This window comes from Camellia sinensis, chromosome 1, assembly GCF_055761805.1.
Source record: "Camellia sinensis isolate YWXY chromosome 1, ASM5576180v1, whole genome shotgun sequence".
Taxonomy (NCBI): Eukaryota; Viridiplantae; Streptophyta; class Magnoliopsida; order Ericales; family Theaceae; genus Camellia; species Camellia sinensis.
In genome coordinates, this window is record NC_138961.1 from 183,885,051 (window position 1) to 183,900,540 (window position 15,490).

Genomic DNA, 15,490 nt, shown 5'->3' on the forward strand with positions numbered 1-15,490 from the left:
TAGTAGAAAATAAAGATGACCATTATTATGAAAGTTGTTGCTTCGACCAGTTTTAGAAACAGAAATAGAAAAGTGAGCTTTGACCATGTGATTCTAGTTGGATGCTTTAGAATGCGAGAATGGTGGAACCGATATTTTGTGCAGGGCTTGCCTAGTTTGGTTTTGGCCAAGTAATTGAAATTGTTGAATGTGGATTTGAAAAGGTGGAACATGAAGGAGTTTGGGTATGTGGGAATTCAAAAGATGCAAGTTTTGGAAAGGATTTGGGAATTAGTTGCGAAAGAAGAAAATGAGGGCTTGCTCAAAGAGAAATATATTGTTAAATCACAACTGAAGGAGTTTGGGAGCATAGTTGGAGGCAAAAGTCCAAGCAATTGTGGCTTACGGAGAAGGATAGGAGCACCTTCTTTTTCCATAAGATAGCAAATGCTGATAGGCAAAACAATCATGTAGACAAGATCTGAATTTGGGAAAGATGCTTACATTCAGAGGAAGAGATTAGAGGGAGCATTGCAGTTTAACTAAATTAATCAAGGTTAGTAATAAATAAATTAGGTTAAGTCTCTAATTACTTAATTACGATTAGGCTTAATTGGTCTTGATGAATCTGCTAATAATGGTTAAGTTTTTCACATAATGTATAAAAATGTCAAGCACATTAGACTACAATTAAGCTCTTTAATTAAGGAAATATAAACCACTACAGGAAAACATAGCAAAAAACACGGAGCTTTTAGCGGCGCCGCGCCCCCCGTCGCAAAAAACGATTTTTTGCGACGGTAACGTCACCCGTCGCAAATAATAGCCTTTAGCGACGGCACTTACCCGTCGGTAATGAAACTAAGCGGAGGGGTCGGAAATGCGGAAGTATTAGCGACGGTAAAGAAAACCATCGTAAAACACCTTTTTTTTTAGACGGCATATCTCATTTGCGACGGAAATTTGCCGTCGCAAAAAAGTATTAATTCAAACGGCGCCGTTTTACGAACTACTGCCTTTTATTTGCGACGGTCTACAGCATACCGTCGCAAAAAGTCAAAATAAAAAAATCCCCCCTCTTCTTTTTCCTGTTGCCGCTCGATCCTTCCTCCCCAAATCCCTAACTTCACCCCCAAATTTCTCAAACGGGCTACGAGCAAGACAGCGGTGGTGCGGCGAGCAAGCCAGCGGTGGTGCGGCTGCGACGGCGACAAGTAGTGGTGCTCCGGCGACGACTCTCTCTCGCTCTGCGTATGCTCTCTCTCTCTCTCTCTCTCTCTCTCTCTTTCTCTCTCTCTCGGTCTCTGTATATATATATATATATAGATGAATGTCTATATATATAAATCTGTATATATATGCAATGTATATAAATCTATATATATATAAATCTGAAATCTGTCTATATATATATATATATATAAATCTGTTTATCTGAAATCTGTCTATATATATATATATATATAAATCTGTCTATATATATATAAATCTGTCTATATATGTATAAATCAGTTAATCTTAATCTGAAATCTGTTTATTGTATTTAAATCTTAATTTTTTTTTATAAATCTGTTTATTGTATTTAAAATAATCTTAAATAACTGTTTATTGGTTTATTGGTTTATTGGTTTATATATATCTGTTTATTATGGTTTATAAATCTGTTTATAAATCTATTTTATTGGTTTATAAATCTGTTTATTGTATATAAAATAATCTTAAATAATCAGATTTCAGAGATGTCTATATATATCTGTTTATTGGTTTATTTAAAATACAATAAACAGATTTCAGAGATGTTTATATAAATCTGTCTATATATACAATAATCTTAAAATACAGTACCATAATAAATCTGTTTATTATGATAGAATTTCTTTTTTTTTTTTGTATTTTTGATATCATACACATGTAATGGTTCGATTACAAATTTAAATTGCAAATGTTTAAATAAGTCATAAAAATATTTAAGAGAAAATAAAAAAAAAATACAAAAAAAAAAAACAGGATTTTAACCCTTATAATAAAATAAATCTTAAATTTTTAATTTAATTAATTTAAACCTTAAATAGGAATTTTAGACATTTCGTTAATTTGCCAAATAGGATGTCGAGTGAATATTTATGTGTAGGTATTATATTTAGAGTTACTTTGGTGAGATATTCTTGTGGATGTGTACAGATGATGGATAAGAGTTGGATTGATTTGCCAAATAGGATGTCGAGTGAATACATTAATGGGATTGATGAATTCCTTGTGTTTGCCTACACCAATAGGGTTGAAGGTTCGATGATCAGTTGTCCGTGTAGGAAGTGTGAGAATCGATACTATTTTGTACGAGATGGTGTACGGGAGCATCTGATTTTGAATGGTTTTTTAAAAAAATACAAACATTGGATTAATCATGGGGAATCTTACATATCTCTGCATAGTAATCGAGAGAATGAAACATTAGCTAATTTAGACATTGGAGATGATATGATTGGAATGATACAAGGGGCTATGGGAAATCCACATGCCGGTACAAGTGTTGAGGGTGATGAACTACAGGGGCCTGATCCCCATGCATCTGAACCCCAGCTCGGTCCAAATGCAGAGACTGCAAAGTATTTCAAGCTTCTTCAAGATGCACAAAGTGAATTGTATCCGGGTTGTCAGACGTTCACATCTTTGTCATTCATTGGGAGTTAGAGCCGGATTTCACTTTAGGCAAACTACTTCCTTAAGAAACTTAAATTCGAGGAGTTGATGCCCCAAATTCACCAAACGGCGTCGGTTTAGCACGAAACTTGGCACACACGACCGCCTAGGCACGAGAGACTTGTGGGAGAAGACGGGGCTCGAATTGGGTTCCCGATTTGGGAGTTAGAGTCGGATTTCACTTTAGGCAAACTACTTCTTTGAGAAACTTTAATTCGAGGCGTTAACGCCCCAAAATCACCAAACGGCGTCGGTTTAGCACGAAACTTGGCACACACGACCGCCTAGGCACGAGAGACTTGTGGGAGAAGACGGGGCCCGAATTGGGTTCCCGATTTGGGAGTTAGAGTCGGATTTCACTTTAGGCAAACTACTTCTTTGAGAAACTTTAATTCGAGGCGTTAACGCCCCAAAATCACCAAACGACGTCGGTTTAGCACGAAACTTGGCACACACGACCGCCTAGGCACGAGAGACTTGTGGGAGAAGACGGGGCTCGAATCGGGTTCCCGGTTTGGGAGTTAGAGCCGAATTTCACTTTAGGCAAACTACTTCCTTAAGAAACTTGAATTCGAGGCGTTAACGCCCCAAAATCACCAAACGGCGTCGGTTTAGCACGAAACTTGGCACGCACGACTGCCTAGGCACGAGAGACTTGTGGGAGAAGACGGGGCTCGAATCGGGTTCCCGGTTTGGGAGTTAGAGTCGGATTTCACTTTAGGCAAACTACTTCTTTAAGAAACTTTAATTCGAGGTGTTAACGCCCCAAAATCACCAAACGGCGTCGGTTTAGCACGAAACTTGGCACACACGACCGCCTAGGCACGAGAGACTTGTGGGAGAAGACGGGGCTCGAATCGGGTTCCCGGTTTGGGAGTTAGAGCCGGATTTCGGTCCAGTCAAAATTATTTACTAAACTATCTTTCTAATTATATAGTAGTCAACTTTTTTTTTTATATTTTTCTATAATTAAAATATTAACACCATTATATGGTTTTTAATTATTTTTATCTTGTTTTTTTCAGATATTTCCTGAGTAGCAGTTGGCTTCTTCTGGAATGCGGGCGTATCAAGATTATGACCAATTTTTGTTTTTGTAACCCACGAACGAATGAAGACGAAAACTTTTGGTTTTGATTTTGATTTATGTTATTTAAATTTGTGAGCAACATTATGTATGTATTATGCGACGTTATGTAGTGGCATAATTTTTATTGTTATAAATTTTTATTTATGTATTGCTATGAATGGAACAATATTATTAATTTTCATTATTTGTCAATTTTTGTTTATGTACGTATTTATATTATTCTGTAATTTTTCGATTTTTTTATAGTTATTTTTTATCTAATACAGGTTATTTTAATTTTTTTAATAATTTTTCAGCAGGTTTTTTTTTTTTTTTTTTTGAGACGGGAGAAGAACCCGTCGCAAAAAACAATAATAGGCTTTTGCGACGGCACCAACACAGTCGCAAAAGCTGTGCAATTGGAATTTACAAGACACCTTTAGCGACGGTAACCGTTGCCGTCGCCAATACTTATAAGATGCCAGAGTTTTAGCGACGGTAATGTTGCCGTCTCAAAAACTCACTTTTAGCGACGGGAATTACGTGCCGTCGCGAAAACTGATTTTTTTTCCATTATTGGCGACAGGAAAAGTGCCGTCGCAAAAAACACACCATACCGTCGTAGAAACTAATGGCGACGGTACTTACCGTCGCTAAAGCTCTTTTGCAACCCCCTTTGTCGCGACCCCCCCTTACCGTCGCAAAAAGCCAAATTACCGTCGCAAAAAGTATTAGCGATGGCTTCCGGGGCATTTGCGACGGCTCTTTACCGTCACAAAAAACGCCTTTTTTTGTAGTGAACATGTGTAGAATATCATCTATAAAATGGAAGCCTTTCTATCAAGTCTCTAAGTTTCCTCTTACATCATATCAAAGAAGCATATAAAAAATTAAAAACAATAAAAATAGCATAGCAATACATATTTTTCTGAAGACAATTAATATAGTATGTTTCCTAGCATTTCAAATAACAAAGGTTACCAACTCAACTTTAAGCATTCAAGTATGAATGAAAATATGCGTATGTCATGTAATAACGCCTAGGGTGTTACAATTTTGGTTCATCAAAATTATTCAATTTTGATGCATGGTATGAGATTCTAATTAGGGGTTTTCTTTTTTTTCTTTTCTTTTTTCCTTACAGAAATTGGATTTTAAGTTTCCGCTCTCTGTATCTCTGTACATTTCATATGTTCAGCTATTCAAGAATACTTTGTAATTAAGGTGCTGAAGCTTAAACCATTGATAGAAGTGTTAGAAATGGTTTTGGAAGGTTTGGAAAAATCAGATTTTCCTTTAACTTTGGTCTAATTTTTAGGTGGGACTCATGTGTCAAAGTTGGCGGGTCTAAGTGGTAACGCATTCTATGCCGCGTTGTGATTCACGTAGTATATTTGGTTGCTCAAAACCATTATCGGGTGAATGAAAAATTGAAGCCAAAGTGAGCTCCATGGAAATAGAGTTTTGGTGGAAATTTCTTAAAGGTGTGGTTTAAGGCTTATCCCACATTGATTTGGTGAGGATACTTTAAGTGGGTTTATAAGGCTTGAGTTTGGAACTTGGGGTAGAAGGCACCCAAGTTTCATAGTGGGGGGAGGTTATGGGTAAAATAGGCTAGACCCATTGGATTGAAAATAAACACACGCGCGCTGCCACAGTCTGTCCGGTCGGGCGGGCTGGGCACAGGTGCATGAGCATGTGGTTGAGTTGGGCTTGTCCGGCCCAATACTTATCTTTTTGGGTCAAAAACATTTGAATTTTATTTTTTCTAAAATTAAATTCTAATTTTTTAGAATTTGAATTTCAAAAATTAATTTCAAAATTGGCTCCGATTTTTTCCCTACCCAAGCAGATTCAAATCTGTTTAAATTTCAAACCCAAACAGTTTGTATCTGTTGAAGCAGTGCCTTACATGTTTAAATTCAAACCATACCTGTTCAAACAGGTTTGCACCTGTTTAATTCAAACCTAACAGCCACAAATTCTCCTATAAATAAACTAGTCCTTCATTTGGATTTTCACTCCAGTTTTCGTCCCTAACTTTGCTTGCTTTCTCTGCATTTTGCTGCATTGTTTTCTTGTGAGAAATAGTGTAAACACAAAGTGTATTAGTTGTACGAATAGTTTGTAGTGTTAAAATTATTCGTAGTTGATCATTTTATCCTAGAAGATAGACGTTCATAATCTGAAAGTACCGTGGAGATGACGAATCTGTCTTAAGGACACAGAGTTAAATACTAGACTTGATTAAAAATTTGTTCAATAAATTAATTTGGTAAGTAATTAATTTATTTTCTATTTTATTATTTTCCTATTTCAGACTTTGATTTTGTTTTTGTAACAAAATAAAAATATGTTTTTATTATTTATTTTATTTTCTGGTTTGATTTTTGTAATCAAACTAACTCTCTTATTTCATTTATTTCTTCTGTATTCCGTTTGTTGTTAAATATACAAACAATTTTTTTTTTTTTAAATATAGTGAAGATTGTCCAACAATCTTAAGACAGATTATTTTTTGGTGTCTTCATTGTATTTATTTTTCTGTGTTTTCACAAAGTGATATTCTGGTTGGAAAATACAAATAGTAGTAAATATATTGTTTGACAAATAGTAATAATACACTGGTGTCATTAACAATTGCAGAATATTAAGTTGTATTTCAAAAAAATTATTGTGGTATTTTATTTTTCTAATTTTAGTAACAACGAAAATAAAATTATTTTGTGTTATAATTTATTTTCTGATTTTAGTAACTAGAAAATTAATTTGTGTTTTGATTTTTTTTGATTTTTGTAATCAGATATTATGGCTGCTGAAAGTAGTACTCCAAATCCAATCGTTACAATGACTCCGGTCCCTATCCAGAACCATGTTCAGGTTCCAATAAATCATGGAGAAAAATCGAAAAAATTTAATGGCACTAAGTTTAAGATATGGCAGCGGAAAATGTTGTTCTATCTTACAACTCTAAATCTGGCTCGATTTCTCCGTGAAGAGGCTCTAGTACTTAGAGAAGATGAAAGTGATCGACAAGTTGTTGCCGCTGTAAACGCTTGGAAATATTCTGATTTTCTGTGCAGAAATTACATCTTCAGTGGCCTTGACAACATGCTGTATAATGTTTATAGCCCTCTAAAAACAGCAAAAGAATTGTAGGATTCTTTAGAGAAAAAATACAAGACAGAAGATGCCAACACAAAGAAATTTGTTGTCAATAAATTTCTGGATTTCGTTATAGTAGACTCCCAAACGGTAATTTCTCAAGTTTAAAATTTTCAATTAATTTTGCATGATATTCTTTCTAAAGATATGTCTCTTAGCGAGTCTTTCCAAGTTGCTGCTTTAGTGGAAAAGTTACCACTGGCTTGAAAAGATTTCAAAAATTATTTAAAACATAAATGCAAGGAGATGACCATGGATGAATTGACTGTAAGACTAAGAATTGAGGAAGATAACTGAGAGGCTAAAAAGAGGAATGGTAAAAATTTCGCTGAGTCCAAGGCTAATGTAGTTGAACAAGTGCACAAACCACATAACAAAAGAGGAAGTTTAATGGAGATAGTCCTAAATAAGGCGACAATAATGGCAATAAAAAGTTCAAAGCTAAATGCTATAATTGTGGCAAGACCAGACATCGAGCTTCTGATTGCCGCCGCCCTAAGAAAGATCGTGGAAGTACAAGCAAGAAGACCACCGATCAAGCCAATGTGACAGAACTTGATTACATCTTTGACGAGGTAAATGACATCAATCTCTCTGCTGTGGTGTCTGAGGCTAATTTGGTTGGGAATCCCAAGGAATGATGGGTTGACACTAGGGCAACTCGTCACATTTGTGCAGACAAGAAGATGTTCACTACTTACAATAAGGCTGCAAATGGTGAACAACTTTTCATGGAAAATTCTTCTACTTTTACTGTGGCTAGACAAGGAAAGGTGATCTTGAAGATGACATCAGGGAAAGAACTTACCCTCAAGAACGTACTACATGTACCAGACATCTGGAAGAATTTAGTTTCTGGTTCTTTGTTAAGTAAAAATGGTTTTAGGCTTGTATTTGAGTCTAATAAATTTGTATTAACAAAAAGTAGTATGTATGTTGGTAAAGGATACATGAGTGATGGTCTCTTCAAGTTGAATGTAATGACGGTTGTAACAAAACCTGCTATTAATAAGAATAACACATCTTTTGCTTATATTCTTGAGTCAAATTTATAGCATAATAGATTAGGACATGTAAATTTTGATGCTTTGCGTAGATTAATTGGTTTGGATTATATACTAAAGTTTGAAATTGATCCTAATCACAAATGTGAGATTTGTGTAAAAGCAAAACTAACTAAGGCTCCATTTAAATCGGTTGAAAGAAAAACCAAACCTCTAGAATTAATTCATACTAATGTGTGTGATCTTAAATTTGTTCAAACTAGAGGAGGTAAAAAGTATTTCATAACATATATCGATGATTGCACAAGATATTGCTATGTATACTTACTTAGAAGTAAAGATGAAGCCTTAGAAATGTTTAAACTCTACAAAACTAAAGTTGAAAATCAACTTGGTAAAACCATTAAAATGATTAGAAGTGATAGGGGTGGTGAATATGAGGCACCATTACATGAATTTTGTGCACAACATGGCATTATTCATCAAACTACAACACCCTATTCTCTACAGCAAAATGAAATTGCTGAAAGAAAGAATAGAACCCTAAAAGAAATAATGAATGTCATGTTACTAAGTTCAAGCTTACCGCAGAACTTGTGGGGGGAAGCAATATTGTTTGCTAATTATATTCTTGACAGAATACCCACAAGAAAACCAACAGCACTCCTTATGAATTATGAAAAAATCAACCACCTTACTATAAATACTTAAAAATGTGGGGGTGTTTGGCAAAAGTTGAAGTTCATGTTCCTAAAAAGACTAAGATAGGACCAAAAACAGTGGATTGTTTGTTTATTGGTTATGCTCAAAATAATAGTGCATATCGATTTCTAACTTATAAATAAAAAATACCTAACATAAATGTGAACACTATTATAGAGTCAAAGAATGCTATATTTTTTGAACGTGTCTTTCCTTACAAGAAATGACATGAATTAAGTTCACAGAAAAGAACTTATGATTGTACACAAAGGCAAGAAACTAATAACAATCAAACACAAGAGGCTAGTAATGGTCTCGACCAGCAGGATTTAACTGATGATGAACCAAGACGAAGTAAGAGAGAAAGAACATCACAATCCTTTGATCCAGATTTTTTGGCATACCTGTTAGCAAATGAACTTCAAAACTTTAAGGAAGCAATGACAGGTCCTGAAACACCTTTGTGGAAAGAGGCTGTTAATAATGAAATTGAATCCATTATGCAAAATCATACTTGGGAATTGGTGGATCTTCCACCTGGTTCTAAACCTCTTGGATATAAATAGATATTCAAGAGAAAAATGAAAGCAGATGGTTCAATAGACAAATATAAAGCAAGACTTGTAGTAAAAGGTTACAGGCAAAAGGAAGATATGGACTATTTTGACACATATTCCCCTATAACAAGAATAACATTCATTCGCATGCTTATTGTTATAGCAGCGCTGAATAATTTAGAAATATATCAAATGGATATTAAGACGGCTTTCTTAAATGGTGATCTAAATGAAGAGATCTATATAGAGCAACTCGAAGGGGTTGTAGTGCCAGGGCAAGAAAAGAAAGTTTGTCGGCTTGTAAAATCTCTTTATGGATTAAAACAAGCTCCTAAGTAATGGCATGAAAAATTTGATCATGCTATGCTTACTAATGGGTTTAAGATAAACGAATGTGACAAGTGCGTCTATGTTAAAAACACTGATCAAGGATATGCCATAGTTTGTCTTTATGTGGATGACATGCTTATTATTGGAAGTAGTCAAAACATAATCAAATCAACTAAGCAAATGCTGAACAAAAGATTTGATATGAAAGATATGGGGGTCGCAGATGTTATATTAGGAATGAAAATTACTAAAACATCTGATGGGTATGCATTATCTCAATCTCATTATATTGAGAAAATTCTTGGTAAATTTATCAAGGATGATATAAATGTAGCTAGAACACCTGTAGACATCAATCTTTATTTATTGAAAAATAAAGGTGATATAGTGTCTCAATTAAAATACTCCCAAATCATTGGAAGCCTAATGTACCTAATGAATTGCACTCGTCCTGATATAGCTTATGCTGTTAGTGTAACCCCGAAGAAGACCATTGGAAAGCGATCATTCGGGTTCTTAGATATCTAAGATTTATCTGTGATCATGGTTTGAACTTTACCCGATATCCAACAGTGCTTGAAGGTTATTGTGATGCCAATTGGATATCGAATACTAAAGATTCAAAATCCACTAGTGGATATGTCTTTGCTCTGGGAGGCGATGTTGCTTCTTGGAAGTCCACAAAACAAACATGCATTGTACGATCGACAATGGAATCTGAGTTCATTGCTTTAGACAAAGCAAGAGAAGAAGCAGAATGGCTTCGTCACTTCTTAGAAGACATTCCAATGTGGCCCAAACCTGTGCCAGTTATCTGCATTCATTGTGATAGTCAATCTGCAATAAACAGGGCACATAATCATATGTATAATGGTAAGTCTCGACATATTCGTCGTTGACATAATACCGTAAGGCAATTGCTCTCAAATGGAATAATCTCAATAGATTATATAAAATCTAAAGAGAATATTACGGATCCGTTAACAAAAGGTTTGACAAAAGAGCAAGTGTATAGTTCATCAAAGGGGATGGGATTAAAGCCTATTACATAAGAGTCATCATAATGGTAATCCTACTTAAATGACTAGAGATCCCAAGAACTAAGTTCAAAGGGACAACTAAGTTATGTGTGGCTTGCCAAAAATCACCAAGGGATTAAAATTCCCTATCCATTCCTATGGTGAGAGTGATATCTGCAACATGTGTTGTATGTGGGGGTTTAAGGATAAGCTTTGCTTTTAATGATTACTTATATCTTGATTTAGGCATAAAAATCAAGACGAGTATAAGGAGATACTTACAATAAGAATCACCTATATGAATGTCGAACTGGGGCCGGTTCTATGAGAATGAAGAGACTAAATTCTCTAGAAGCACTTACGAACAACCAGGAGTGTTCAAGGCCAAAATGAACACAACCACAAAAACCACGATATGTCAGAAAATATTTTGTGTGAAATTTATTGTCTTGACTTACACAAACGGCTGAACAATTCAAGGCATCGCGTCCATTGGTTAGCTAGTAAGTCCGATAGGTTATCACTAGGGAAAGTTCAAGGCCGAAAGCAACCTATCCTGATGCAAGATATTTTCGATTTATACTCTTTCAACAAATTCTACATATTACTGTATTTCCGTTATCATCAAATTCCATTTATGTTGGGGATTGTTAGAAATGGTTTTGGAAGTTTTGGGAAAATCAGATCTTTCCTCAACTTTGGTCTAATTTTTAGGTGGGACCTATGCGCCAAAGTTGGTGGGTCTAAGTGGTAACGCGTTCTATGCCGCGTTGTGATTCACATAGTATATTTGGTTGCTTAAAACCATTATCGGGTGAATGGAAAATTGAAGCCAAAGTGAGCTCCATGGAAATGGAGTTTTTGTGGAAATTTCTTAAATGTGTGGTTTAAGGCTTGTCCAACATTGATTTGGTGGGCATACCTTGAGTGGGTTTATAAGGCTTGAGTTTGGAACTTGGGGTAGGCCCCAAGGGACACCCAAGTTTTGTAGAGGGAGAGATTATGGGTAAAGTGGGCTAGACCCATTGGACCCAAAATAAACACACTCGCGCGCCGCCACCGTCCGTCTGGGCTGGGCTTGGGCGCGGGTGCTTGGTGTGTGGTTGGGTTAGACTTGTCCGACCCAATACTTATCTTTTTGAGCCAAAAACATTTGAATTTAATTTTTTCTAAAATTAAATTCTAATTTTTTGGAATTTGAATTTTGAAAATTAATTTCAAAATTGGCTCGGATTTTTTCCCCACCCGGACAGATTCAAATCTGTTTAAATTTCAAACCCAAACAGTTTGTATCTATTGAAACAGTGCCTTACCTCTTTAAATTCAAACCATACATGTTCAAACAGGTTTGCACCTGTTTAATTCAAACCTAACAGTCACAAATTCTCCTAAAAATAGACTAGTCCTTCATTTGGATTTTCACTCCAATTTTCGTCCCTAACTCTGCCTGCTCTCTCTGCATTTTGCTGCATTGTTTTCTTGTGAGAAAGAGTGTAAACACAAAGTGTGTTCGTTGTACGAATAATTTGTAGTGCTATAATTATTCGCAATTGATCATTTTATCCTGGGAGACAGACGTCCATAATCTGAAAGCACCGTGGAGAGGACGAATCTGTTTTAAGTGTTAAACACTGGACTTGATCAAAAATTTATTCAAGAAATTAATTTGGTAAGTAATTAATTTATTTTCTATTTTATTATTTTGCTGTTTCAGACTTTAATTTTGCTTTTGTAACAAAATAAAAATCTATTTTTATTTATTTATTTTATTTTGTGGTTTGATTTTTGTAATCAAACTAACTCTCTCTTTTCCTTTATTTCTTCTGTATTCCGTTTGTTGTTAAGTACACAAACAAAATTTATTTTTTAAATACAGTAAAAATTATCCAACAAGAAGTTGAACCTGAGGACCGTTGGAGAAGAATATTCCCATGTCATTTGTGTTCTGCATCAATCAACATTGTGCTGAAGAATGTAAGCTTACGCTACATTCCAGTTTCTTTTATGCAGATAATAAAATCCTTCACTCCTGCAACAACAGGTTGGTCTGTTTTATTATATTTTATTATTCCTTTTTTCCTTGTTTTTGTTTATCTTGCGTGGAATTAATGTTTCTGTTACTAGTTCAATTGTTGTTTTATAGCTATTTGGCAATAAGTGTATATATATATGTGTGTGTGTGTACATGCCTTATATTTGCATGGCTGACTCCGATTGCAATGTGTTTGAAACAGTTGTGCTGCAGTGGTTGGTTTGGAGAGAACATTTTTGACTGGCGCATTTGGATTTCTTTGGTGTCAATTGTTGGAGGAATTTGCTCACCTTTGTTACAGAGCTTAGTTTTAACATTTACGGATTTCGTGCTGTCTTATTTGGTTGCTCGGCTACATCTACAAAGACCATCCTTGCTGAGTCACAGCTGCATGGATATATGTTTGACAGGTGATTTTATGTTGTCAGTTTTGTGCTCTCTCTCTCTCTCTCTCCCCTTTATTTTTTTTTTTTTTCTTGTAGTTTTTGGGATATACTTTCTCTGTTTATTTCCTATGCCATTTTTCATTTCAACTTACTGCATCAATATATCTCTGTTGGTGCATGTCAATTCATTGTAATTTTTTGTCATGAGTTCTTGATATTCTTTAGCCATTAACCTGCAAACCTGTAATATAATATATATATATATATATAAGTACATGATATATGATGTTTGAGGCCATCACGCTCCATATCACCTTAAAATCTGTTCTCTACATGGTTTCATAGGATGCCATTAGCTTTTAGTTGAATTTTAGTTGGCTTTTAGATGTTGAATTGGTGGCGAGTCTTTTATCATTTATTCACAGGGTCCTTATGGAGCTTGATGGTTGTTGAATATAGAAAGGATTTTAAATGAATTTAAATGTTACTTGGAATTTATTGCATTCTTAAATCACTGCAGTACTGTCATCAAAGACCATTAAGTTCTATGATAAAGAAAGCTATAAGGTCATCGCCCAACTTGGATTATATGATTCACACGATGGCCATGTAAAAGCCAACTCCACTTTTAGAAGAAATTTTACTCGATTATTTTGAATTTAAGCTAGCTGTAATATTCTATAAACCATCAGATTGTCTGCTATATGGCATTAATGCTAATTGGGTAAAGCATAATTTGAGTTTCCATGTTACTAGAGTGTGTGCTTGGATGACATGACACCATTTCACTAGTTCACAAGTACTTTTGGCTTACTTTGGTAAATTTAGCCCTCTAACATCTATCGTTCCTCTTTGTAATAAATTGCTTCACCATATAAACAATATCTAATATTTTTGTTTTATTTTATTTTTAGCATAAATATCGTGTATTACATGGCGCCTTTTGCAACCATGATCATGGGGGTACCAGCTATAGTGCTTGAAGGGATTGGGGTCATGAATTGGTTCCACAACCATTCCTCTGTTTTCTCGTCACTCATCATAATTTTTAGCTTTGGATTGTTGGCCTGCTGTCTCAACTTCTACATCTTTTATGTAATTCACTCTACCACTGCAGTAATTTGAAGGTGGGTTTTGTTACTTGAAATTTATGATGCAGAAATACATTTACTTGATGCTGTATCGCTTCTGAAAATTTACCTTTTTTCTATAAGAATTCTTTGTTGTGCCGTCTGAATTTGAAAAGAGAGGCGCTGCCTCTTCATTAGGTAGGAGCTTTGCTTCGTGGTAGGCAAAACGTTTTGTAGATATTTCAATTGATTTCGGATCATGACTTGGACTTTTTTTGGGGATGCAAACAATAGTGCAGTACCGTGTGTAACATTGAGTCATACCTTGTGCTCATAAAACTTATCATTCCTTGTGCTTGTAAAAAATTTCAGTCGTTCTAGGTGAAATTGGCATCTCAATACGTCACCAAACTCACTTTGTTGGAGTTGAAACTAAAAATTATTTTTGAGTTTTTTGTTTTTTTAATATTTTATTCACTTTGAAAAAAAGAAAAACAGATGCATCTAAAGAGTAGAGTATTTATGAAAAACAAAAATGTTTGAGGCCCCTTTCCCTCCCACCCCCTTTGACCCCCTTTCCCTCCCATTGGTGAGTTTTTCTTTTCTTTTTTTTTCCCTTCTCCTCCAATCACCACCCGCCACGTGTGTGTGGGGTGGTGGGGGTGGTGATTGGAGGAAGTCTCTATCAATGCTCTTCTATTTTTTTTTTTTATCTATAGTGAACTTTTTTTTAAAAAAAAATTCTTCACAAATATTTTACATTTTAGGTGAATTTAAAAAATAAAAAATCTTGAATAAAATATGAAAAAAATTCTCTAAAGACAAAAAAAATCTCCAAAAAAGAAAAGAAAATGAAACCAAACATGGCGAGTTAGTTCTCTTTTTATTATCATCATTCTACATGGGTTCTACTGTCTTGTACTGGTTTTGTAGGTTGCAGTTGCCATTTTGGCTTCGCGGTCAATATTCCGGAATCCCATTTCGGCCATGAATGCTGTAGGATGGGGAGTGACACTAATTGGCTGTATGTTCTTTGTTTATGTGAGACAGAAGCTCTCCAAAAAACCGTCTGCACCGCCTCAGCTGGAGTTGCTCCCCCTTGTAAATGATGAGCCTGATGATAAGCTCTGATTAAGAGGGCGGTCATACATCTACACAAGTTGGGAGCAGGTTAGAAACAAAGAAAGAAAATCCTTAGTATAGAAATTAGGGACTCCAGATCAATTAGGGATAATTTAGGAGAAACAAAGATAATTTCAAAGTATGAGATTAGAATGATTTTCTTTATACAAAGAAAGAAAATCATTATACAAAGAAAGAAAACAATTAGGGATCAATTATCTCCTAATACCAAAGATAATTGAGGAGAATTTTTTTTTTAAGATCCTTAGTATTAAGACTTTATGGGCATGTTTGATTGACAGGATTAGAGTATGAGATTAGAATTATTAATCCGTAAGTCTAATAATCTTATATT

At 35.0% G+C, this 15,490-nt stretch overlaps 1 protein-coding gene across 1 annotated transcript; it reads left to right on the forward strand.

The window, feature by feature from the left end:
• Window positions 1-210: 210 nt before the first annotated feature.
• On the forward strand, window positions 211-15,144 carry LOC114265617 (UDP-galactose transporter 1). The gene is given in 7 exon segments (XM_082869693.1): window positions 211-358; window positions 12,402-12,566; window positions 12,760-12,791; window positions 12,793-12,835; window positions 12,838-12,967; window positions 13,858-14,059; window positions 14,947-15,144. Coding segments are annotated over 7 exon segments (918 nt in total).
• Window positions 15,145-15,490: the final 346 nt, after the last annotated feature.